The sequence below is a fragment of the Microtus oregoni genome, unplaced genomic scaffold (assembly GCF_018167655.1).
Source record: "Microtus oregoni isolate MIOR12 unplaced genomic scaffold, Mior012 000025F_ref0000491, whole genome shotgun sequence".
NCBI classification, from domain to species: domain Eukaryota; kingdom Metazoa; phylum Chordata; class Mammalia; order Rodentia; family Cricetidae; genus Microtus; species Microtus oregoni.
Genome location: NW_024543084.1, coordinates 13,540,948 through 13,564,560, shown reverse-complemented (window position 1 = coordinate 13,564,560; position 23,613 = coordinate 13,540,948). Strand labels below are relative to the sequence as shown.

Below are 23,613 nucleotides of genomic sequence, written 5' to 3'. Positions count from 1 at the left end.
TGATGGAGGAAAACCTAAACAATGTCACCTGGAAAATAATTTTGGTTTCCAGAGCTGGGACCGGAGAAGCAAGGATGAACTAGAACTCGGCCAGAAGGCATGGGAAGGCCATGCCGCACCTTGTCCACTTACTGACTGAAAGGAGCTGCAGTAAGGACTGAAGGGATAAACCAACACCACCCAAATCCTATGGTGACTATGATCAACACCCACAAGCCTCATTAGTTACAACAGGTAGTGTAAAGTCCGGAGACTGTGCTAGACAGCAAAGGAGCATCAGAGGGGAAGCTTGCTGTCAACTTGTCACACGCCCCTCCCTCAAAGTGAACGCAGAGTTACCGTCCACACAGTAGCCTCTACTTTAATGGTGCTGGGGACAGAGCAACCGGAGCTTCAGCCAACATAGCCCATTCGGGAGTGATTTCTCTCACCCAACAATGCCTCCTTAGCCTTCTCTATGTAATTTGAACTCTTTGGGGTCTTTGTTCTATTTTCCAGAGCTTCTAAAGAACACACCAATAGGCACATTTCAGGAACCACATAGACTGGCTAAGTAGAGAAGTCTTTCTGACCTAGGCTAACTAATGTGGTTAAAATTTTGAATTAAGGGTCTATAAAAGGGACACAGGTTTTCCAAGCCACACCTCTAAAGGATGCATTTAGCACTGCATAATCAATAACGAATAGTGGTGAGTGCCTACAAGCTCAGTGTACTCCAGGCATTGTTCTAAAAGCATCCTGCATTAACTAATCTAATAGTTAATCAATGTTATAATGCAGGGCACCACTGTTACACCCGCTCATGGGTGTGTTCATGGGTGTCATCAAGATGAACTAAAGTCTACAGATTACTGGGTGGGATGTATGCAGGCCAGACCCTAGGCCTCTCAGTACAGCTCTTCCTGCCCACTGCAAAGTCCTTTCCATTTTGTGCCCTCCATTCTTCTTTGTTTCTCACCTACTAGGATTTATATTCTTAGTTTGGCTTCTGGGTCCCAATTCCAGACCCTCTATAGCCTTTGCTTTGCTGTAACTGTGAGTCCTAATTGCCTATGAGGCTATTTGCAATGGCCTGGATAGTAAACATATTGATCATATCGTAGACATCAAGTACATTCTATTTCAACCATTCAGTCCTGCTTTTCTACCAGGAATCCTACATGTTTCTATGACATGAGAAGGTAATGGTTGAGATGTTCGGAGTTTTGTTAAAAGTCAATACAAATAATCACTATTGCATCATGGCAAGCTGGTGCATGTTCTCAGCCAGACCAGGGACATCTGGCCCACAGAGGACTGAACACCAGATGCAGGAAGGGCTGATGGTCTCTGGCAGCCTGAGAATGAAACAGTTACTGGACAGAACTGGCCCACACCAGAGCTCTGGAAGGCATTCACCCCAGTGTATGTCTATCATCAAGTTCATAGCTTCCAGCCGGCTGGCTGCCTGACCAGGGCCACCTGGCATCTGCCCATTACCTTCACTCCATCCAGCACAGCCTTGATGACTCCCTTCACAGTCGTCACCATCTCTTTATCTTCTGAGTTCACGCCCTCCAGCATCACCTGGTCAGACCATCGGATGAGGTTGGCGAGGCTCTGGTATACTCGGCTATAGCAGGAGGAGAGGGCTGAGCTACAGGGAAGAGAGGGTTAAAGAGCATTAGAAAGCAGTCTCCACCAAAACCCTCCTTCCCAGGGAGCACTCAGGGAGGCCAGGATCTGAGTGTCCAGGTAACATTTCCTTTTTTAAAATCTATGGTTTTCTTTTCCCTCCTTTCCTCTCTCCTCCCTTCCTTAAGTCTTCTTAAGGAATTTTAGAAAGAGTTACTGTTCTCATTTCAGATTTTATACATTGTAACAGAAGAGCAAACTCCCTCACTACTAAAGCAGATCCTTAAAAATCAAGGGTACAGTTTAGACAACACAACATTGTAAGGTGTGGCTGAAGCAGGGTCTAGCACCAGGGGGTCTTTAAGCCCTCTACCAATGAGGTTCTATCAAGAGCAGCAGCACAAGGGAAGGAGCTACGCTTTCTGGCAGCCATGGCTGCATTCCACATGCACCAACAGAAAAGTCAGCAAGAAGGATAGCAAACTCCTTCAGTCCTTGAGAATGAGGGGAGCTAGTCATGAAGCCTGGGGATGGTATCAAGGGCTCACAAGGATGAGGCAGGAGGGCTCTCCCCTCTGGAAAGGATGACCCAGTTCTATAGCCTCTCTGGCAGGTCAGGTGCCCCTGGGAGCATGCCTAACACTAGCCTGAGGTCCTCAGGGTTTTTGTCATATCCAACCCCCGCCCCCCCCCCAACCAATCTAGCTGCTTTCCTCCAGCTCCTTCTTTCCCTTCTCCTCTAGGAAGTAGGCCAGAGCCACTGCAGCTCTGTCACTGCCTTCTTCAGCCTGTGTCACATAGTCAGCACTTCATCATATGGTGGGGAGCTCAACTCTTCCTGGTGGGAGCCATCACATGACAACAGAGGAATGATAGCATCTACAGACAGCCATCTACACATCTGACGGCCTAATGTCAGGCTCACTTTCTCAAAGAAGACCACGGAGTTTCCATGGGATGAACTAATGGAGAGCCACAATACAGACCAAGCCACCAGCAGCATAGAGAGCCAGAGGTCACAATCTCCAGGGGTCAGCAAGCAGTGGAAGCCCAAAGCAGAACATTTCTTGGAAATAAAGACACACAATCTGTTATTATCTCTCAGAAGAAAATTGTGAACTTCAGGGCCAAGTTCTGAAAGTCATTCATTAAAGCTCAGTCTCATGGGGCTAAGTAGACACTAAGCTGCCTTGAGATGCGTCGCCTATGAACAGGCACACCACTGACAAAACCTCAGAGCTGCCAGCCTCTTCAGAAAGGTTCCTGCAGCTTGGAGATTGCATCTAGTACCGCTATCCTTGTTATACTTAACAATAAACATGGGGCAAGCTAAACTGTAAGAAGAAAATGCACTCTAGCACTCAGAGGCTGTCTGGGAAGTCCTGGCCTGGCACAGGAAGGTTTCCACTACACCTGGCTTTATCAGGTGGTAATTCCAGGAGCTGAGGACTTGAATGACAGGACTGAATCATGGTAAGTGATGACGGAGGCTCTGAGAATGCGTCCAGCTCAGTATGATCGCGGTTAGGAAACAAATACAAAGACACAGCCACAGCTCAGAGGGTTGGTGGTGTCAGCCAGCATACAGGCCTCTGGAGGAACAGTTGCTTCCAGACTGGGAAGTGGGAACAAATGCAAAACCCCTTTCCCCTCATTGTTTCAAATGCCCCAAACCAAAGTGCCTCTAAGCCTCCCACTGCTGTCATGACTAAGGACCTTCAGGGGGACTCACCTGTGCTGGATCTGAAGGTCAATCTGTACCAGGGGTAAGATGGCCTCTAGCACCTTAGTGGCTGACCCTGGGAGCATCTCCAGAACCTTCTTATCAATGGCCATTTTGTCCACAATGGTCTTAAAGTAGCGCAAGGCACTGACAACTTCCTTCTCTTTCTCCTCCAGCCAGCACAGGTTCTGAAAGGGAACATCACGCTTAAGAAATGAGAAGAGATTAAAGGGAGCTAGTCTGAAAACAGTAAAATCTATAAACTAGTTCGACAGTCCTGCAAATGGAAAAGGTTCTGGCAGTAGAGACCAAGTCAAATGTTTTCTCTAAGGACTGCGATCAGAGACAGAGGCCAGTAGGAAGAGAGACAGGCTTAGGATTAGAAGGGTCATTTAGAGACCTGGGGATTCCCTCTCCATACTCCGAGATCCTGAAATTATTCTTAGTATTCTAATTGGCTACCTGAGATAGCACCTCCTATCTCCCAGTGTGTGACGCAGCCTCAATGAGGATATAGGAGGCAACAGTCATGCCCCAGGGCACATATGTATACTCGTCCAGAAAAAGATCAGGATCACACAGTCCTACCCAAACCCAGAGCTCCCTCCCCATGAAAAAACTATGACTTCAAAGGCCTCTAATGCCAGGACTGGAAGGAGGCGATGAGGAAGCCAGAGGCAATGGTAGTCAGTGAGTACGGTGCAGTGGCTGCTAACAGCATTTGTGCGCTCTGTCTCCAAGGAAAGGGGTCTGAGCGGAAAACCAAAACCAAAACTCTACAGTGCCTGTACTTTCCAGAACTCGCCTTCCTAACCCCAAACTCTTTTTTTTTTCTTCTGGACTGCAGGCAGCCTTGGATCCACACCTAGCGGGGCATACAGCTCTAGATTCCTTCCCTCAATGCCCTTCTCCAGCAGCCCTGATCCACAAATGGACGGTCCATACAAGAACAGACTACACATTTAGTGAAGTGAGGGGGTATGTGAACCCCTGGGGGCTTCTTAAGGTTCAGAAAGGCAAACGAGGGCCAGAGATGCTACCAAAAATGTTGATTTAAGTAATAATCTATAAAAGTGACAATTCTTTTGGATACTAAATCTCCCCCATTACCAGATGTCAGGGAATATCATTTAAAAATTCAGGATGGGAGGCTATTTCATAGGAACACCAAAAGAAATAACTCTAAGTGGATGGAACAAGGAAACCCTACTGCAGTCAGCTGACTTCCAAAGGCCTGGAGGGGCTTCTGAGAACGCTCTGCAGACCACCAAGACCCCGCCCTTCCTGTGTCCTGACATGTTCATTTCTTGTCTGTTTCCAAGAGGCTGAGCACTGGTTTTTCTACTTCCTGGATGAGAGTGCTCAGCTTCTCCATAACCTTCCCATGGCTGGGACAGCCTGGGGATCAGCACTCCCAGTACTGGTGACAGGAGGAAGAGGAAGACAGACACAGCTGTCGTGGCACACCAGAAAGTGCTGGAAGGCAACAGTGATAAAACTTGGTGAGGAAACAGGAAAACACGTCACACACATAGGCAGGAGTGAAGGGAGAGCTGAGATGGGAAGCAGTGGAAAGTACAGGCACCTCAGAAGAAAGGCTTTCCCGTCACTGAGGAGAGACCAGATCAGCACAGGAAGAGCCAGGCCGAGTGACTCTGTGAAAGAGCTAAGTAAGGACTCAGTAGGGTCAGGTAGCATCTGTTACCTTCTACCGAACTCCAAACCTGAATAGTCTCTAATGCTCTGCACTCCCTGAGCCCTTCAGCTGTTAAACTGTGATCAGCAGTCAGAAATGTGCACAGTGTACAGCACCAGCCGACCTGGGAGCTCAGTCATGCGGCTGGGCTAGAGTCCCTGAGTGACAGCCAACCTGCACACATCTCCCACCCCAGGGAAGCAGTTGCTACCACCTGTCCTCATAAGCTTGGTAACTGTGAGGCTGTCAATCGCGGGAAGGAGCTAGTTCTAAGGCCAAGCTCCCTGTCTGTGGAGCAGATGAGTGCGTCTGCCCTGTGTTAGGAAAGAAGTCACAGTGGCTACCTGAAGCTGGAGTTCAGTGGTATAGCATTCACTTAGCCTAAGAAGGGTCGTGGGTTCCTGAAGCTGGAGTTCAGTGGTAGAGCACTCACTTAGCCTAAGAAGGGTCGTGGGTTCCATCCCCGAAACCAAAAAAAAAAAAAAACAAAGAAACACAGAAACAACCAAGCGGATGACTGAATGGGCGAGTATGGACATCACTAATAACATTTAAGAGATGCTGTATCAGGGTCAGAGGTCACATCCCTACTAGTGAAAATGCAAGGGGGGAGGAAAGGACCAGGGCACAGCTGCCACTCTGAGTGTTTCAAGCACCCACAGAGCTCTGCACTTCAGATATATTGGTTTCAATTCAGCCTGTTGCCTCGCCATAGAACAGATGCTATTATTTCATAAGTGGGGAAATTGAGGCAAGGCAGGGAGTGGATAGGATAACCTGCCCAAGATCCCACAGCGGAGTGACAAAATTAGAATACAAACCTGGCATGTTTCATTCCAGTTTGGAGAGTACAATACAAAAATACATAAACAAACAAACAAATAAATAAAGTGTGGTGGGGCACACTCATAATCTCAGCGCTCAGGAGGCAGAGGAGGCAGAAACACAAGTTTGAGACCAGCCTAAGCAACATGGTTAGACCTGCTCACACACTTGGTCCCAGCAACACAGGAGATAACTGTAGATCTGGGACAGCTTAGACAACATAGCAAACAAATGCTATCACACACCACACACACACACACACACACACACACACACACACGTCCTAGAGAGCCCTGGGTTCAAAGCTCTTATTTAATAAATGAGTGAAGTGCACACAGGTAAGTGAAAGCTGAGGTCACTTTCCTGCCTGGTAGCGGTGACATGGCACACCTGTGCTTTTCTGTCTTGAGCCACTGAAAAGCGCAGACGCAGAGAAAAATGAAGGGATACAAACTGACCCCAGGCTTCAGCCACTGCCTTACATCAGAGCAGCAGTAGGAATCCAGCTTGTACCTGAAGCCATGGCCCCTCTGCTGCATGTGCTCATAGCACCGCAGGACAGTGAATCAGGTAGTGTGGGCCTAGTCATGGGTGGGAAACAATTAGAATCAGCATATAAAAAATTGGAACCAGCTTGGGTTGATGATGCATGCCTTTAATACCTGTACTTGGAATTCAGAGTTAGGTGGTCTCTGAGTTTGAGATTAGTCTAGTGACATAGCAAGTTTCAGGACAGGGGCTATAACAACATAACATAATAGAAGAAAAACTGGAACCAGGATGGTGAAAAGACAACTCAACATCTTTCCTTCTTCCATATCCACAGCCGGGCCCTGTAGAAAGGTACACCTAACAAAGCCCAGCTGTACTAGGCTCTGGGGCAGGGGCATCGCTCTGCCTACTTCACTTAGGAGCTGCAAAGCTGAAAGGGAAGCCCCTTCAGGAGTTTCCAGGAGAGCCGCTGTCTAACTGCCCAGAGAGTTAGAGAACTCACCTGTTCTGAGCCATTTTTGGATGCTGTTAACTGATCATATAGAGATGGTCAGCTCTGGGATGGGACTAAATTTTCTCTGCTACTTTTAACAATCCATAGCTCACTGCTAGGCTTGCTAAGAGGTTGAAAAAGAACTGACAATTTTTTCCTATGAGAAGACTACTGTGTCTAGATGAAACCAGGCTGGAAAGACAGTGGAATACAGTGGACAAAACAAACTTAATTAGAAAATTGGGGCCATAGCCAACACTATCTATTAGAACTAACAAAGCTCTCTCCATATGGCTAGAGCAGAACAAATAAAACAATGGGCGTGAAAGCACAGGGCAGACGGGCTCCACCCATGAAGCAGCAATAGTTGGGATTTGCACTTCTACTTCCTGTTCTTCAAATCCTGTGATTTAACAGAGAAAGCCACAAGTGGGACAACATGAGATGCAAACGCAGACGCTCTGTAAGAGGTGACAGAGAGAATGAACAGTAGGCCATGTCAAGCAGCAGCAACATTCCCACACCACAGATTTCTGGACACTGTTCCTCTCACCTATGTGCAGCGGCAGGCTCCATCCTGGGGCCTGTACTAAACAGCAGTCCCCCTCCCTCCCTCGTGAAGGGCAGCTCTACCCTCCCTCCAGGGTGTACTTGCACTTCCAGCTACGGGGTGGGTCTCATCTCAGTACTACAAACATTCAAGGCCGTGGAGAAGACACCCTGTTGCTACTGGATGTTCAAGGCGTCGTGCTCCTACCTATTGCATATGCAGCAGCCCCTGTCTCACTCGCCTGTGATGACAACTGAAGATGTCTCAGGCATTGCTGGGGCTTGCAGGCACCTCACTAAGTGAAGGCTATGCTTCTATCAAAATTTCCTCCATGACTTTTGTTTGGATAATACATAAAGAAAAGATTCCAGGATCAAATGGCTAAAAATTTTCCTACCAACATTTTCTTGCAGTTATGCTGTGTGGTTAAAGGTGTGAGCTCTGCATGCTATCACACAGAACAAACCTCGCTCTGCTCAAGGCTCTTCTACACTGAAGTAGTGCACCTGATAAAATGCCAGGTACTGCCCTCTTGCTCATAGGCAGCAATTCATCTGACAGAATGTCTGGGCTTACAAACCTTACTTCTTCTATCTTTAACTAGACTTTTAAGACACTCTGCTAGTCCATATTAACAGGGTGGTGTTTGCAAGCCACATTAAACTGATAGTTATGACAATGGTTCTGCATTTAATTACCCTTGGTCAGTCATGGGCAGGGGAGAAGTTCATCTACAAAGCTTGTTTTCGTCTACATCGCTAAGAGTATTCTTTAATGTAAAGTGGTACACCAAGATGAACATTCAGTCTTGTGAGACATTAACAAACACATTCGGACTTGATTTCCTAAAGAAGACATAGAGCAGTTGTGTATGGTGGCACACACCTGTGATCCTAGCATTCAGGAGACAGAGGCAGGAGGATTGCACTGTAAGACTAGCTTAAGCTAGAAAGCCATGCCACGTTTCAAGCAAAACAAGACCCAGGACTAAGGACACAGCTTGCGGAAAGCTTTTGCCCACATGAGGCCCTGGAGCAGATCCTCAGCACTACAAAGAGCCCCAGGCAGGCTCTGGTAACAGTCTGCTTTCAAATCCTGACCTCACCACTGCTTTGTGGCTTTAGCTAAATGCTCCCCATCTCTAGAGACTCGGTTTCTTTTTAAGCAGGGCAGGTTGTCAGGGATGGTGGGAAGAGACGTGAGCACTCAGCGCAAGGCTGGAAAGAGGCCCTGTCAGCGCCAGTGCTGATGACACAGGTGCCCCTTGCTGAGAATCTTGCAGTTGGCTGTGAAAGCATCCCAAGGCATCTCAGCACCTCAGGGAGAGAGTAGCCACTCTGGAAAGGTGATACTCATCCACTGCCCCAGTGCCCACTCAATTCCACTCTTAAAAAGACCCAAATTTTGGCTGCAGAGACTGAGTTCCCTCCCCATCAATGCCACTCAGATAAATGCTTGTATTCAAGAATTATATCAAATACCTGAGCCCATAGTTGCCACCCAGCTAAGAAACAATGACATCACCACAGGTATTTTTCCATCCCCAGACCATGGACCAGAGATCTGCAGTGGAAGGCAAGGCAACCCCAATTGTTCTTAATGTCACACTGACCTTCTGCCTCTGAGACCTGGAAGCCACAGCACTGGTGGACATAAATTCTACTGCCTGCTGCTCCAGTTCCAAGGGGATAGGGTAGCCCTCTGGTAGAAATCTGTCTCTTGCCTCCTGGAAGAGAGGAAACCTGGATTCCTACAGAGCTTGAAATGGATGTTGCAGGCTGGAGGGAGGGGTTGATGAGAATCAACAGCTGTTCCACACATCTGGCTCAGCTGGCCCTGATAAGGTTACTAGTGCTGGAGGATGTCTTTAGAGGGATTCAGGGGAGCCCAGGCCCTGAGGCTGAATGAATGGCTCAGGCCATCAGAGCCCTGTGTGAAAGTAGCCCAGGGCCTCTGGGTGGGAGGCAGCACCAGGTGTGAGCACGATGTTCTGAGCTACTTTAAATGCCCAGAGGGTGATACAGAACTGTCCAAGCCACTGGCTGGACTGATTAGCAGGACAGGCACACACCATCCTAGAGGTCCCAGGTCCCAGGGACACAGACGGCCCCAGTAAGCGCACTTACGCACAGTGCAGCCCCCATGCTGGCCGCAGGCTGGCCAGGAAGAACACCTAGAGATGCAGCTTACTTTGCTCACAGACTTCTCGGGAATCTTCGACACCTCGGCTGGCTTTCCCTTCTTGGATGGTGTTCTCTTGATTTTGGGAGAGTGGAATTTGTCCATCAGCTTCATGGTGAAGGAGGAGAGATGAGAGCGCTGAGAGTCTGAAAACACAGAGGCCTGGCTGTTAGAGGAGGAGGCAGGAGAAGCTGCAGCTTTCTTGTGGAAATGACTAGGGTCTTTAAGCTCGGATTTCCTTCTTGAAAGATTTAAAGGGCAGGACATGCAGACCCATTCTAACACTGCTCATGTGTGTCGAGTTTTGAAATGTCTCCCTGTTTTAGGGTGATTAGAACTGTGAGCAACAGAGGCAGGCAGGATAGGCATTAAGAGCTTACATCAAAATGTCAGCGTGTCCTTGTTGGTTCCATATGAGCATCTAGTCAATGTGCAAGAGAAACAGTTCAGAACACCCATGGATTCGGAGAGGGGTAGATATTAGATATAGCAGCGAAGGCCTTTATAACCAGTCTCCTATTCTTGAGTGTAGGGAAGTACAAGTGACAAATGCCAGGTCTTAGAGGTGGCAGAAAAGACAGAAATGGAAGCAAGATGTTAAAACCATTCTGGTCTAAGATAAAAGACTGAATGATTTCCCAAGAGTCGGACAAGTCAAGGAGGTCTGCTGTCACTGATTCTGGTTGGCACTGCACCAGAAATTTCTTCCAGGGTTAATTAGTAAATAGAGGGAAAAGGTATCAGCTCAGAGGGAAGAATGGTATGCTCCTGTTTAATCAGGGTCTCACTGTGAGGCTCCGCCTGTGCAGTTCTGGGGTCACTGCAGACAGCACATGCAGCTCTCTACTTGCAGGATGGTAGATGGAAACTCTTAAGCAACCCACTCAAGAGCTTTACTAACACTGGGTAGAAAGAGAGCTCAATGGGGAGCACAGTGCTCGCCTTGTGTGTCCATAGCCTGGGCTTTGCCCCCAGAACCATAATAAATAAATAAGTAAATAAAATACAAGAGCTTCATGTAGTGGTATATCTTTAACCCTAGCATCTGGGAGGCAGAGACAGACAGAGCTCTGTGAGATTCAGGCCACTATGATCTACACAGTGGGTTCTAGGTCAGCCAGGGCTACATGATAAGATCCCGTCTCAAAATAAAACAAAAAACTATCAGTACTAACAAATTCAGTAAGGATACAACATCAACATATAAAAACTATTTGTATTTTTATATAGTAGCGATAAACATTCAAAACAAAAATTTAAAAACCTTTAGTTTATATCAAAAAGAACATTCTTGGACATAGATTTGGCAAGAGAAATTTCACATTTAAACACTTTGCAAACCATAAAATACTGCTGAAATTCGAAACAACTAAAATATGTGAAAAAGTAGCCCATGTTCTTGGATCAAAAGACTTACTATTGTTACAACAGTAATATTTCCTGGTAACAACTTGTTATCCCAGAGAAGCCTGCTAGCTTAATTCCTTTGGTAAGACTTGACTCTCTAATCCTAAAATCAGTAAGGAAATACGAGAGATCCAGAACAGCCAAAACAAGCAGCAAAGCTGGAGGACTGATATGCCTCAACATAAAAATCAAGCCACATTAACCAAGGTATGGCTATACTATAGCCTAGACACATGGATCAAAGAACAGAACTGAGACCCCAGAAATAAACCCACATGTCCACGCTGATTTTCAACAAGGATATGATGGACATTGAATGGGTGAAGGAACAGTCATTTCAACAAGCAGTATTGGGGCAAGTAGGTACTTGTCTGTAAAAGAATGAATTGGGACCTCTACCTTACACCACATGCTAAAATGAGCTTCAAATAAGATCTAAACTTAAGAGTTAAAAACAATTAGAACAAAGTATAGGTGGTTTTGTGGCCTTGGATTTGAGCCCACTCTTAGCTGTAACACCAGAAGCACAAGGAACAGAAATAAAAATAGAACTCCATCAACATTAAAATCTATGTTGTAATGACTGCATCAAAGAAGTGGAAAGTCAGCCTATAGGATGGAGAAAGTATTTACAGATTATGTATCTGATGAGGGACTACATATAGAAAGAAAAAACATTCTAGGGAGCTCATTCTGGGAAGCTGGAGGCTGAGGCACCAAGATTACAAAATTGAGGCCAGCCTGGGTTATACAGCCAGACCCTGTCTCACAAAAACACAAACCACAAAATACAAAGGGCAACAACAATAAAAACAAAAACACCCAACTAAGCAAACAAGGAAGTCAGTGGGATGCAGTTAGTTCACCAGTAGACAGCTTACTTAACTCAGCCATGGCCCTGCATTTGCCACTTGCACCATTGCAACATAAACAATAATGACAAGGGCTGGAGAGATGGCTCAGCAGTTAAGAGCACTGATTGTTCTTTCAGAGGTCCTGAGTTCAATTCCCAGCAACCACATGGTGGCTCACAACCACCTGTAATAAAATCTGGTGCCAACTTCTGGCCTGCAGGGACACACACAGGCAGAACATTGTATACATAATAAATAAATATTAAAAAAAATAATGATAATAAAACGTTTACAACTTAGCAACAGTGGACAACCTTTAAATGAACAAAGAGGCAGAAAGACTGCAAGTTCCAGATCAGTGTGAGCTGTGAGTACATGTAGACCCTCTCTCAAATAAATAAATAAATAAATAAATAATAAAAAAAATAAAATAAAAAAAATCCACCAAAATAATCCCAGCATTTATGAGGCAGAGGCAGGCAGATCTCTGTTTAGTTTGAGGCCAGCCTGGTCTACAAAGAGAGTTCCAGGACAGCCAGAGCTACAAAAAGAGAAACCCTGTCTCGAAAACAAAACAAAACAAAACAAAAACAAAAATTCAACCAACCAACTAAACCCCCAAATTACTTTAATAAGAATTTGAGGGGGCTGGAGAGATGGCTCAGAGGTTAAGAGCATTGCCTGCTCTTCCAAAGGTCCTGAGTTCAATTCCCAGCAACCACATGGTGGCTCACAACCATCTGTAACAGGGTCTGGTGCCCTCTTCTGGCTTGCAGGCATACACACACAGACAGAATATTGTATACATAATAAATAAATATTTATTATGTATACAATAATATACTAAAATAATAATAAAAAATGTGCTGATGGTTCAACCCTGATGACCTGAATCTGACCCCAGAACCCATGGTAGGAGAGGGCTGGCTTCTGAAAGCTGTCCTCAGACCATGGATATGCTCTGCACACATACACAACAGTGCAGACACACAATTTATACCACATACACAATAAATAAAATTAATAAAAAGAATTTGAAAAGGCATTTCTCCAAAGACATACGGGTAATAAGTACATTAAAAGGTCTGGAGAAATGGCTGAGAGGTTAAGAGCACTGGCAGCTCTTTCAGAGGTCCTGAGTTCAATTCTCAGCAACTATATGGTGGCTCACAACCATCCGTAATGAGATTTGTTGTCCTCTTCTGGCATGTAGGCATACATGTTGACAGAATATTGTATATAAAGCATGCAGGCTTACATGCTGGCAGAATACTGTATACACAATAAATAAATCTTTTTTTTCTTTTAAAAAATAGACTTCAATGTAGTCATGGCTAATCTTAAAAAAAAAAAAGCACATAAAAAGATGGTCAACATTTGGGGTCAGGTGTTTGATCCCCAGCACTGGAAAAAAAAAAAAAACCAACCCACCTAACATGAGGAGAACTAAAGACAACAGGAACACCAAGTACTGGTGAAGACTGAGTGAACCAGAAGCCTCATAAGCTGATTGATGCTGGGAATGTAATAGCTGCACTGGCAAACACCTGGCAGGTCTTCATAATATTAAAGACACCATTCTAGAAGTCCCATTGGTAGGTGTGAGTCCAACACAAGTAAAGAAAAACATCCACAGGGTGTGCACAGGACAAGTTCAGAGCAGCAGCTTTCATCATGGCCCAAAGGTGAAAATAACTCAAACGCCCATGTGCCTGTGAATGAATAAATAAAATATGGTATATCCATCCAAGAAATGGTATTTGGTAATAAAAAAGAAAACCAGGCTCCGACCTTGCAATAATATGAATAATCTTGAAAGTATTACCCTATGACAGCAAGACAAGAAAGATGACATATCGTGTGATTCTACTTGTCTGAGATGTCCAGAATGGTAAATTCACAGGACAAAAAACACATCAGTGGCTGCCTAAGACAGCAGAGGGAAGACAGCAGAATGGGAAAGGGCTATTAAGAAACAAGGGGTCTTCTCAGGGAGAACACAGATGACATTGGAATCTGATGGTGACTGCACAGGCTGTAAGTCACTGTGCACTTTGAGTGAGTAAACCCTAACTAACATCTCAACCAAGCTGACTGACCAACTAACCAACCCACCAGGCAACTTTGTAATCCGCAGCCACCTCATTATTACTATCCTCATTAGGCTACTTCTTGACAGGGATGACGTTTCCTGAGGCCATACCTGTGTGCTCAGTGGGGTGACAGCTTCTGGCCCACAGACTATGCTCAGGAAACACCCGATACCCCCCACACCCAGCAGCAATAGCTGTTAAAATTGCCTGGAAAACTAAAGAACAAGACATTATTGTGAACCACAGGAAGGTAAGTTATCCAGCTTTGAAAAATAAAAAGCACTCCATAAAAAATTTCTAACAATTTAGTACTAAAGCAAAAGCTGACCCCCAACAAATAAACAGTAGCTGTATCTCAGGGTTGTCGCTGTCGTCACTGTTACACGCAACTTAACAAGATCAAAGTTCGATTTTTTTGGTCAAAGACGTGCCAAGTAGTCAGGCAGGCTCAGAAAAACTCTGGCCTCTGAAGATCCTGGGGAGTGCAGAAGCATCAGCAACACACAGCAGAGCCGCCAGCATTCACTCCAACCGTCAACCCAAACTGCCTCAGGCTGGGTGCCCTTGCTCTCCAGGATGGAGGTGGACACTTGCCTAAAGGAAGCAGGACTCAGGGACAGCCCTTGGAGGTCAGACCAGATAAAGGGCAGGACCATTTATAGTTTACACTTACTTTCCCATACTTCAAGGTTGTGAAGCGTGCCACAGTAGGACGGTGCAGAGTGTGGACTGGTGCCTAACTTCCCCTCCCCCTAAAAATTTAACTTTTTATGTACATTGGGGTTTTGCCTGCATGTATGTCTGTGTGAGGATGCCAGATCCCCTAGGACCAGACTTACAGACAGCTGTAAATTGCCATGTGGGTGCTGGGAATTGAACCTTGGTCCTTTGGAAGAGCGACCAGAGCTCTTAACACGTGAGTCATCTCCCCAGCTCCCTCTCTAACTCTTTAAAATGAGGCTGAAAATGCTCTCCCCCTTGATATGGATGGTGTGAAGAAGATTGACAACACTTGCAGGAAACATTGCTCCTCCCACGCTGATCACATTCTGGGTGACGGCAAACATGGTACGGTTCACTCTGCAAGACTGGGCAGGGAAAGGAAACAACTGGTTCCATACAGTAACCTGGGTGGCCAGAGGGCCTTAGGTATACTTATTCAGTAAGTGACAGGAGATGTTTGGCAGGCAAGGTACCATATTAGGAAATGGGTTTGTGTTGGAGGACTCTGCCCAGCTATAGGCTGATGTAAGCGTTCTCAGCACGTGTGAAGCAGGCTGGGCTGGGATAAGATATTCTGTGAGCTGGAAGCATGAAACACATTTTTTAAAAGATTTATTTTATTTATTTATCTCTGCGGGTGTGTGTGTGCCTGCGCATGTACACTTGAGCACACACAGAGGTTAGAAGATGGCACTAGATTCGTTGATGTAGGAATTACAGGGATTGTATGGCAAATATTCTTAGCCACCAAGCCACTTTCCACAAATACATAAACACACAGACAAATCAATTAATTTTTAAAGGTTTATTAACCTGAGTGGTCAGGGCATGCATACCTTTAATCCCAGCACTTGGGAGGCAGAGGCAGGTGGATCTCTGAGTTTGAGGCCAGCCTGGCCTGCAGAGTGAGTTCAAGACAGCCAAGACTACACAGAGAAACCCTGTTCTGAAAACCAAAACAAAAGATTTTTTTTTTAATTTTATGTGTATGAGTGTTTTGCCTACCTATATGTATATGTACTACATACATGCCTATGGAGTCAGAAAAGGCCATCAGGTCCTCTGGAACTGGAGTTATTTTAAACCATCATGTGGGTGTTAGGAACTGAACCCAGGTCTTCTACAAGAGCAAAAAGTGTTCTTAATCACGGAGCCATCACTCCAGTCCCATAGGTAAGTAGAATAAGTCTTTTTTGAAAACACGTTTCAGGCACCTAGCTCACAGAACATCATAGCCTGGGCCAGACACTTATATCCACCCTCTTCCACGTGCACTTTCGATTTGTATTTTTAACTAGAAATGGTATATTGGGGTATAACTTCACTTATCAACAGGCACGGCAAGGGTAGCTGCTCAACAGAAGCTAATCTGTCTACAAGTTCGATGAATACAAACTCTGAATCTTATTTCCATGTGGCCTACAGATCTTTATCAGGTTGTTCTCCAGTTCTGACATGTAGCTCACTCTTGATTGGAACTTCACCAATATCCTCGTCTCCTCATTTACAAGAGAGAGGCACACCTGTTCTGGTACAACCTACTTCCTCTGTACCATCTCACTGCTCCTCCATCCATCCCATTCCTTCAGATGCTGGCCTTGTAACATCCTCCAATACCCTGTCCCAGAGAGGTTCTGGGTAGGATGGAATAGGAGAGCAGTTGACTAATCTCTCCCAGGCAGGCTGATAGCAGAGAAAGAAAAGCAGACATGAAGGGAAGGAAGTCCAGCAGGATAGACATTTCTTGGGTTTACTGTGGTGGTCAAAGTTCCTCAAAAACTTGGCTGGGTGAGCCAACTTCCTCTTCTTTAGGGTCTGCTGCCCTGGGTTCTGTAGGGAGATGTGGGGTTAAGGAGCTGGCCAGACTCACAGCCAACCATCACAACTAAGGTGAAACCAATATGGAAATCACCAAAAACCCTCTAAGGAGCACGAGGGCAAGGCTGGCCTTGACCATGAACTAGAGATACTGCCAGCTGCCATCAAAGTCAGGAAGTGGGTGGCAGAACTTACTCTACCTTTGCCTGCCTGGTCCTGAATTCAGTTTGTGTAGGGATACAACTGGGAATCTGTGGTGACACTTTGAGGGACCTGTCAATATATCAGTCTTCTCAGGCCATTTAGTCGGCACAAAACAACCAGCAAGGCACATGGAGAACAGAGATGCTTTTAATGACAACCAACCTTCCTAACTCTCGAAATCAGGACAGCAGGAACTAGGCTGTGCTTAGCTTTCCCTCTAAATGATGGATGACAACCAAGGTTTCAGGTGGCTTTCAGGATCCCTCAAACTATGCCTTGAAGTACAGATGAAGCATTTTTGTAATGCCTAGCAGTGGCAGGGTAAGTAGGAGGCAGCAGGTGGCATTTGTACAAACACCGTTGCTAGTCTTGTTCACAGCTCAGTCATAGGCATTCACACACTAGGCTGTCCTGCCTCTCCCATGCATCACTGGTGTAGGGAGCAGAGCTACTCCCACATTACGGTAGCCTCAGGTGGCTCTTGTTACTCCCCATGGTTAATGCTGAGAAATTATAATGTAGATTTTGTAGATGCATCTTTGTAAAGAGTTTTTTCTAAGACTAAAATTAAAACAAAAAATGAAAGAACTGTACACATGTAGACAGGTTACTGAGGATGAGGTCATACATACCCCCTACCTGTCAAATAGCACCACCTTCATATTTATGTGAGAATGGCCCCCATATGTTCATACATTTGAATACTTGGTCTTCAGTTGGTGGAACTTTTGGAAAGGATTAGGAGGATGAGGTGTGTCACTTGGGGTGGGTTTTGATGTTTCAAAAGCCCACACCATTCCCAGTTAGAGCTCCCCCACCCGCCATGTGTGCTTTGTGCTTGTAGATGAGATGTTAGCTCTCATGTTTGCCTGGCTGATGCCATGCTCCCTGCCATGAAGGGCTTGCACTCTAACCCTCTGAGATCACATACCCCGATAAATGCTTCCTTTTGTAAGTTGTCATGGCAATGCTGTCTTTTCACAGTCACTGAAAATGACTAAGAGTAAGAAATGCATTTCTGCTTCCCTCTACGTTACACAGCCATATGTGGATGGCACAGCCAGAAAAGGAGAGTTCCACTCTGCAGTTCCTTTGCCATTGCCACTCTCCTGTCATGGTAGCCACCCTCTGGTTGTTTGGGCTCTTTTTATGACTTGCATCCATATGTGTAGTTTAAATTATAAGTCTGTGACCATCACACATGGCAGCGTTCTGTACAGAGTCTCACTCTACAGTTAACCACTCAGATGATGTAGGTATCCTTGCTTTTGCCCGTAATACCATCTTGTCCGCTTGCCTACCAGTGGCCAGTGGGTTGTTTTTAGCTTTTGGCTTTATAAACAATGCTGCTACAACATATTCAGTATGTCTTTTGAGCATGCAGGAAAATGTCTTACGAGTAAAACTGCCAGGTTGCAGGGCATGTCCCTTACTTAACTTTACAGCTAATATCAGACATTTCCAAATATGTGTGATTTTACATTAGAGCAGAAGGTTAAGGGATCCAACTGCTGTAAAACTTAAAACAACCAGGGACTACGCCAAAGCACGCACGTACACTTTCAATACAGCTGTGCTAAACTACAGGGGGAAATGCTCTTCTCCATATGGAAATGCCAATGCACTGTGACCTGTACATCTGTGAAAGCTTGAAAGGCCATTAACAGAAGCTAAGACTGAGTCCTTCATTGTTTGATGAGGCATTCACACCAAAAGTCAGAAGTTCCCAAGGACTACCAAGTTAGCCATTTTCTCCATGGGAGGAGCATGACACTGTAGCCTTCAGGTAAGCAACAACAGTGCTACTAACAGCAGCCACTTTCTCGGACAAGCCATGAGCTGCATGCCCCCACCAAGAAGAAGGAGGGTGAAGAACACCCAGCCTACTCACAGGATCAACCTCAGCAAAACCGACAGATGAAACACTCAAAGCTCGCCAAGTTCTTCCAAAGTGCCCTGCCAGGCGCCAGGATTTTACTGTTAGATCTCCAGCTTGCCCCCCAGCAGGCCTAGCAATGATTCTGCCTGCTGCTGACAAATGGGCCATCAACTGGCCTTTCAGATGTCACTTGCGGCAGCAGCTGGGATCCCAACTTAGTACAGGTTTCTGTCAGGGCTTAATTCCACCGAGATGGGAAGCCTCTAAGCAGCACCCACACCAGGGACCACAGTGTCAAGGTCACTGTGGACAGGGACTCACTGTAGCAGTCTCACAACGCCAAGAGGTCTGGCCTTTGGCTTCCTGCTCAGCACTGCGTCACTGGGATGACTTAGAGATCACTTACTTCATCCAGCACCCTTGTCCCCTGCCGAGGAGTAAGGACACCTGTGTGGAGATGAGGACTTCATTCTTCAGTGTGTAGCCTGGGAAGATCTTACAGACTGTAAGGAAGTGAAGATGAGAATGGGCGGAGAGCAGTGGACACTGCAAGACATGCACAACTGTGGAGTCAGGTGGGCTGGCTAACCCGGGTGTGCCCACTAACTTCAATACCTCTTTTGGCCTCTTTCACTTCTATCTCTTCTTGTCAACAGAAAAGGTCTAACGGCAGCCCACCTCCTCCTCTGATGGCTGTGGGGATCAAATGTGACTGTGGGTGAAGGATGGAGCCAAAGGACCTGACTAAGAGCAGATGTTTACTAAATAGCAGCTGTCATGGTCATCTGGTAACATTGCCAGGCCTCTGCCAACATTAACTAAGGCAAATGCTAAAACAGCTCCAAATGAGGAGGGCTAAAAGCAACAATTTCTACACTCAAAGACCCCTGTCTTACTCAACATAGAGACATTTGTGTGAAGACAGGGAAGGGGGTGGTGTTTGAAATTTTGCAACACCAAAGACCTGTCTGATAACCCACACCCACATGTGGATGCTGAACACGGAAATACTAAGTGGTCTGTCCTCTTCTTTTTCCAACACCAAGGATGAAACAAGTTCATTATTCAAACCCAAGCATTGAAGAAATATGAAAAAGAGGGAAACCATGGCTTCTCATGTGGCCAAGCAGGAATTATTGCACTTGTATTTTTTAAATTTTATTTTTAATTTATGTGTATGTGTGTGAGTCTGCACAGTGTGTGTGTATGCACACAGAGGCCAGAAGAGGGCACTAGATCACCTGGAGCTGGAGTTACAGGTGGTTGTGAGCTGTCCAAGGTGGGCACAGAGAATCAAACTTGGGTGCCGTGGGACACTGGCAAGCAATCTTAACTGATGAGTCATTTCTCCAACTGCTCCCCTTAAATAATTTGTTTTATTTGTACGAGGGGGGATGTGCCATGTGTGTATAAGTGCCTTTAGAAGCCAGAAGAGAGCATCAAATCCCCCTAGAGCTGTAGTGAGAGGTGGTTACAAGTCAACAGACATGAATGCTGGTCCTTTAGAAGTTCAGCAAATGTTCTTAACCATCAACCAATCTTCTTGTCTTTTCTTTCTTTCTTTTTTGTTTTGTTTTGTTTTTTCGAGACAGGGTTTCTCTGTAGCTTTGGAGCTTGTCCTGGCTCTTGTAGACCAGGCTGGCCTCGAACTCACAGAGATCCGCCTGCCTCTGCCTCCCGCTGGGATTAAAGGTGTGCACCACCAGCGCCCCGCTCTTTTTCTTTTCTTTTCTTTCTTTCAAGACAGGGTCTCACTATGTAGCCTTGACTGTTTTGGAAATTGCTTAGTGGCCTCAAACTAATAGAGATCCACCTGCCTCTGCTCCCAAGCACTGGGATTAAAGGCGTGCACTAGCATGCCCAGCCAACCCTAGTTTAAGCATAGATACATTATGGGCAGTTTCCCACGAGCACGTTTGACGGGTGAAGGCAGATGGCAAGTCTTGTGGCTGATGGAGTCTAACTTCCATACAATGCTGCATGGACACACAGCTCATTCCTGCTTCTGTGTGTTTGCATAACGAAACTCTGAGAAATACAACTGCTGGTTCAGAGAGAAAGATGGGAAATCTGAAAAATGGCCTTTACGCCAGACAGGTTGCAGCTGATGACTGCCCCAGTGTGGCTCTAAGTAGAAGAAGTTGAATGAAGAGGGAGACTGAACCTGCAGGCCCCGCCCATCACCATGGGTTTGGGCGGGGCTCAAATCTAAGTGCCTCTATTTCCATTTCACTTACATTACTACAAGGGTGAAAAGTACTCTGAGAATTGGACAGACATCTCCCAAGAGGTCATGCTTGAATGGCCAAGGGGCACATGGCATAGTCCTCATCCAAATTTGTCATCAGGAAACAACACCCTAAAGTCATAAAAGAAAACCACTGCAGGCATGCCCATGTGGATCAAAGGAACAGCAAGCCAGGTCTGATGGCACATGTTTACAAACCGAGTACCAGGGAGACTGAGGCAAAAGGACTGAGAATTGGAGACCAGCTTAGGCAATAGTACAAGACCTTGTTGTGAAACAAAGCAAGTATACAAAGAAACAAAAAGGAAGGGAGAGCTAGGTATGTGTCTGAAGATATGGCTCCCAATTCACTATAAAACACACCCCAGAGTATTAAGAATAGTATTGGCTAGACAGACAGGACCTTTGACAGCTCCAAGCAGACTCCAGGTTGTCTCCTCTTGATCTGGGAGGCCTTAACTTCCTACACTGCCCCTTCCTTCCCTTCTCCCTCAGGGAAACAGACTGCATCAGGCTATGTGGAGCAGGCACTAAGTAGTATGGCCAGCTGCTCATTTACTTACTTTACACATCTGGAGCCAGGAGGAAGCTCCAGACTCAGTCTCCTGGCAGTATAGTTCCTTCCCCAATCATAGCTGAAACAGCATCACAGATACTTCTCCTCCCACAGGGACTCTTCACCAACACCAAGTGTTCAGAGTACCTAAGGGCTCATGCTTTCGAATTAGAGCCATAAGTCACACTGATTTAGGCAAAACCAGACTTCACTGACTTAGGGTCACTTCATTCCTAGTCAAATGTGAGGCTCCTCTGCCCCCACCATTGTGCACACACCACTGTGTTAGGTCATACACGGCCAAATGTTGTCTAGGTGTGACAATGGCAATACAGAACCTGGACCATTCCCCCCAACCAGAGGCTCTCTGCAGCCTTATCTCATTTGATCCCACAGTCACCTTCCACGGTGGCAGTATCCTCATCATATAGAACCTTGAGATTAATGACATAGGACAGTGATGGGATTTGAACCAAGTCTTAGTGCATTTGTCAACAAACAGTGTCCAGTTTATTGGTGGAAGAGTGGTAGAACCTGTAGATGGCTCAAAGCAGATCCAAGTCCAGAGGCGGAAGGCTTGGGGGTCTACTTCTGTCCTTGGAGTAATCTTATTTCCTCTGAGTCAGCTCAAAATGTTTTCTTCCAACATGCCAGCATAGCACCTACTAGATGCAGAGGGCAGGACCTAACACACACACACACACACACACACACACACACACACACACACACACGGCTTTGTAGGCAGGCTTCGCACTGTCTTATACCCAGCATGGCATAAACTCATGCATGGAAGCTGTCTGCTAAACGTGTTCACAGTCTTGAGCTGGGAGACAAGTCTCCACTGGACTAGAGGAGAGACTTTCTGGCGAGCAGCTCTTGTAAAAGTGAATCAGCTCCCGGAAAAGCAGCCAATGACTGTTCACAGCAGCAGCACATCAAAGGCACAGGGCTTGGGAGGAGGAGCCAAGGCCACACCCTGCTCTCCCACCGGGAGAGAGTAATGGATAGGGGTGAACTTTATTTTTAAGCCTCGGTGGGGAAAACAGTAGTTAGTTCGGAGATGCCCAGAATTGCCAGCACCTGGCTGGAAAGCAGGGAAGGGGTTTTTCTGGAGTTGGCCAGGTTCTCAGTTCTAGTGGGCACCACAGAGGCCTGTGAGCTCTGACAAAGCCTGGTCATCTCCTCTCCCAGTGCTAACTCTTCTCTACTTACTCAGCACCCACCCCCTCATGCCTGAGAGATGGCTTCAGTAAAAGGCAACCCAACGTCAAACACCTGCTGGGAGTACTGAGGAGGCTGAAGCAGAGGCCAAAAGAAGTATAATCAAGGCTGAGCCTGTCTGAAAACAATAGCTACCAAAAAGTCCACCCAGGCTTCACTAAAGGATCTCCAGGACAAGGAACACTGCATCTTTTAGAGCAGTGTTTAGCATACTTTAGGCCCGTTTTGAAGCAGACGGTCTCCTGGAACAGATGCCCCTCTCATTTGTCATAAGGCTCACATCTTGGCAGTCACTGGACTGGGGGGAAGAAGGTTTCTACTTTTCTTGTCTGCTCCAAATTGGGAATTTGTCTCAGGTCCTTTTGTTCATAGACAGTGTTGCAGATTCTGACCCCACTGAGCACATCTTGGTTGAGAGACTCCAATCAATTCCACACTGGGCATTTGCAGCTACAGAAGGCACCTGGGGAAACGGGGCAGGAATGGAAGTCCTGTGCACAGGTGCTTTGAAGCTAAAGCAAAGTCTCCTGTTGAGAATGAGCTAAATGCTAAGAGGTAACGGGCTTCCGAGATCTAGAAAAAGTTCATGGAAGAACACATGGACCTGGGAGGGCAGTCTGAGCTGGGTGAGGACATGCGCCTTGAGAGACACACAGACCCTGGCCATCTGCATGTGTGGCCTATTTCCACAGTTATCCTTCATTACAGGTCACCGTTCACAAGCAGGTTCTGAAGTCACAGGCTGAGCCACGAAGCAGAGCAGAAAGCTGCGGGCGTAGGACTAACTAACCTCTGATGAAACTGATTTCAGTAGTGCCCAACTTGGGATGGCCTCCTGCTGCTGGCACAGGGAGGTCTGCACTTATGTCAGGGATGGAAGATGACAGATGTGACTGTAGCCATGTCAGTCACAGGCTGAGCTTCCTGCTCAGGTCCCAGAACCTGAAGACCATGAGCAAGCAGGTGAAAGGGAAAAGTGAACCATTCCTGAAGGAGGGTCAGAAATGGGGGAAGGCTTTGGACTGCCGCAAGA

The 23,613-nt window shown here is 46.3% G+C and overlaps 1 protein-coding gene across 8 annotated transcripts in view; it reads right to left on the bottom strand.

Annotated features, from left to right (window-relative positions):
- The window catches only part of Rapgef1 (Rap guanine nucleotide exchange factor 1), a 118,734-nt gene that overhangs the window by 49,703 nt on the left and 45,418 nt on the right, over positions 1-23,613 (bottom strand). For 4 of the 8 annotated variants that reach the window (XM_041674311.1, XM_041674315.1, XM_041674312.1 and 1 more), the window contains exons 2-5: positions 9,584-9,720; positions 9,006-9,119; positions 3,347-3,525; positions 1,480-1,636 (exon numbers count right to left, since the gene is read on the bottom strand). In XM_041674311.1, the coding sequence (XP_041530245.1) occupies positions 1,480-1,636; positions 3,347-3,525; positions 9,006-9,119; positions 9,584-9,720 (587 nt within the window). Of the gene's footprint in view, positions 1-1,479; positions 1,637-3,346; positions 3,526-9,005; positions 9,120-9,583; positions 9,721-23,613 lie in introns of those variants that run through there. The other 4 variants (XM_041674313.1, XM_041674314.1, XM_041674317.1 and 1 more) reach the window with 2 other exon arrangements.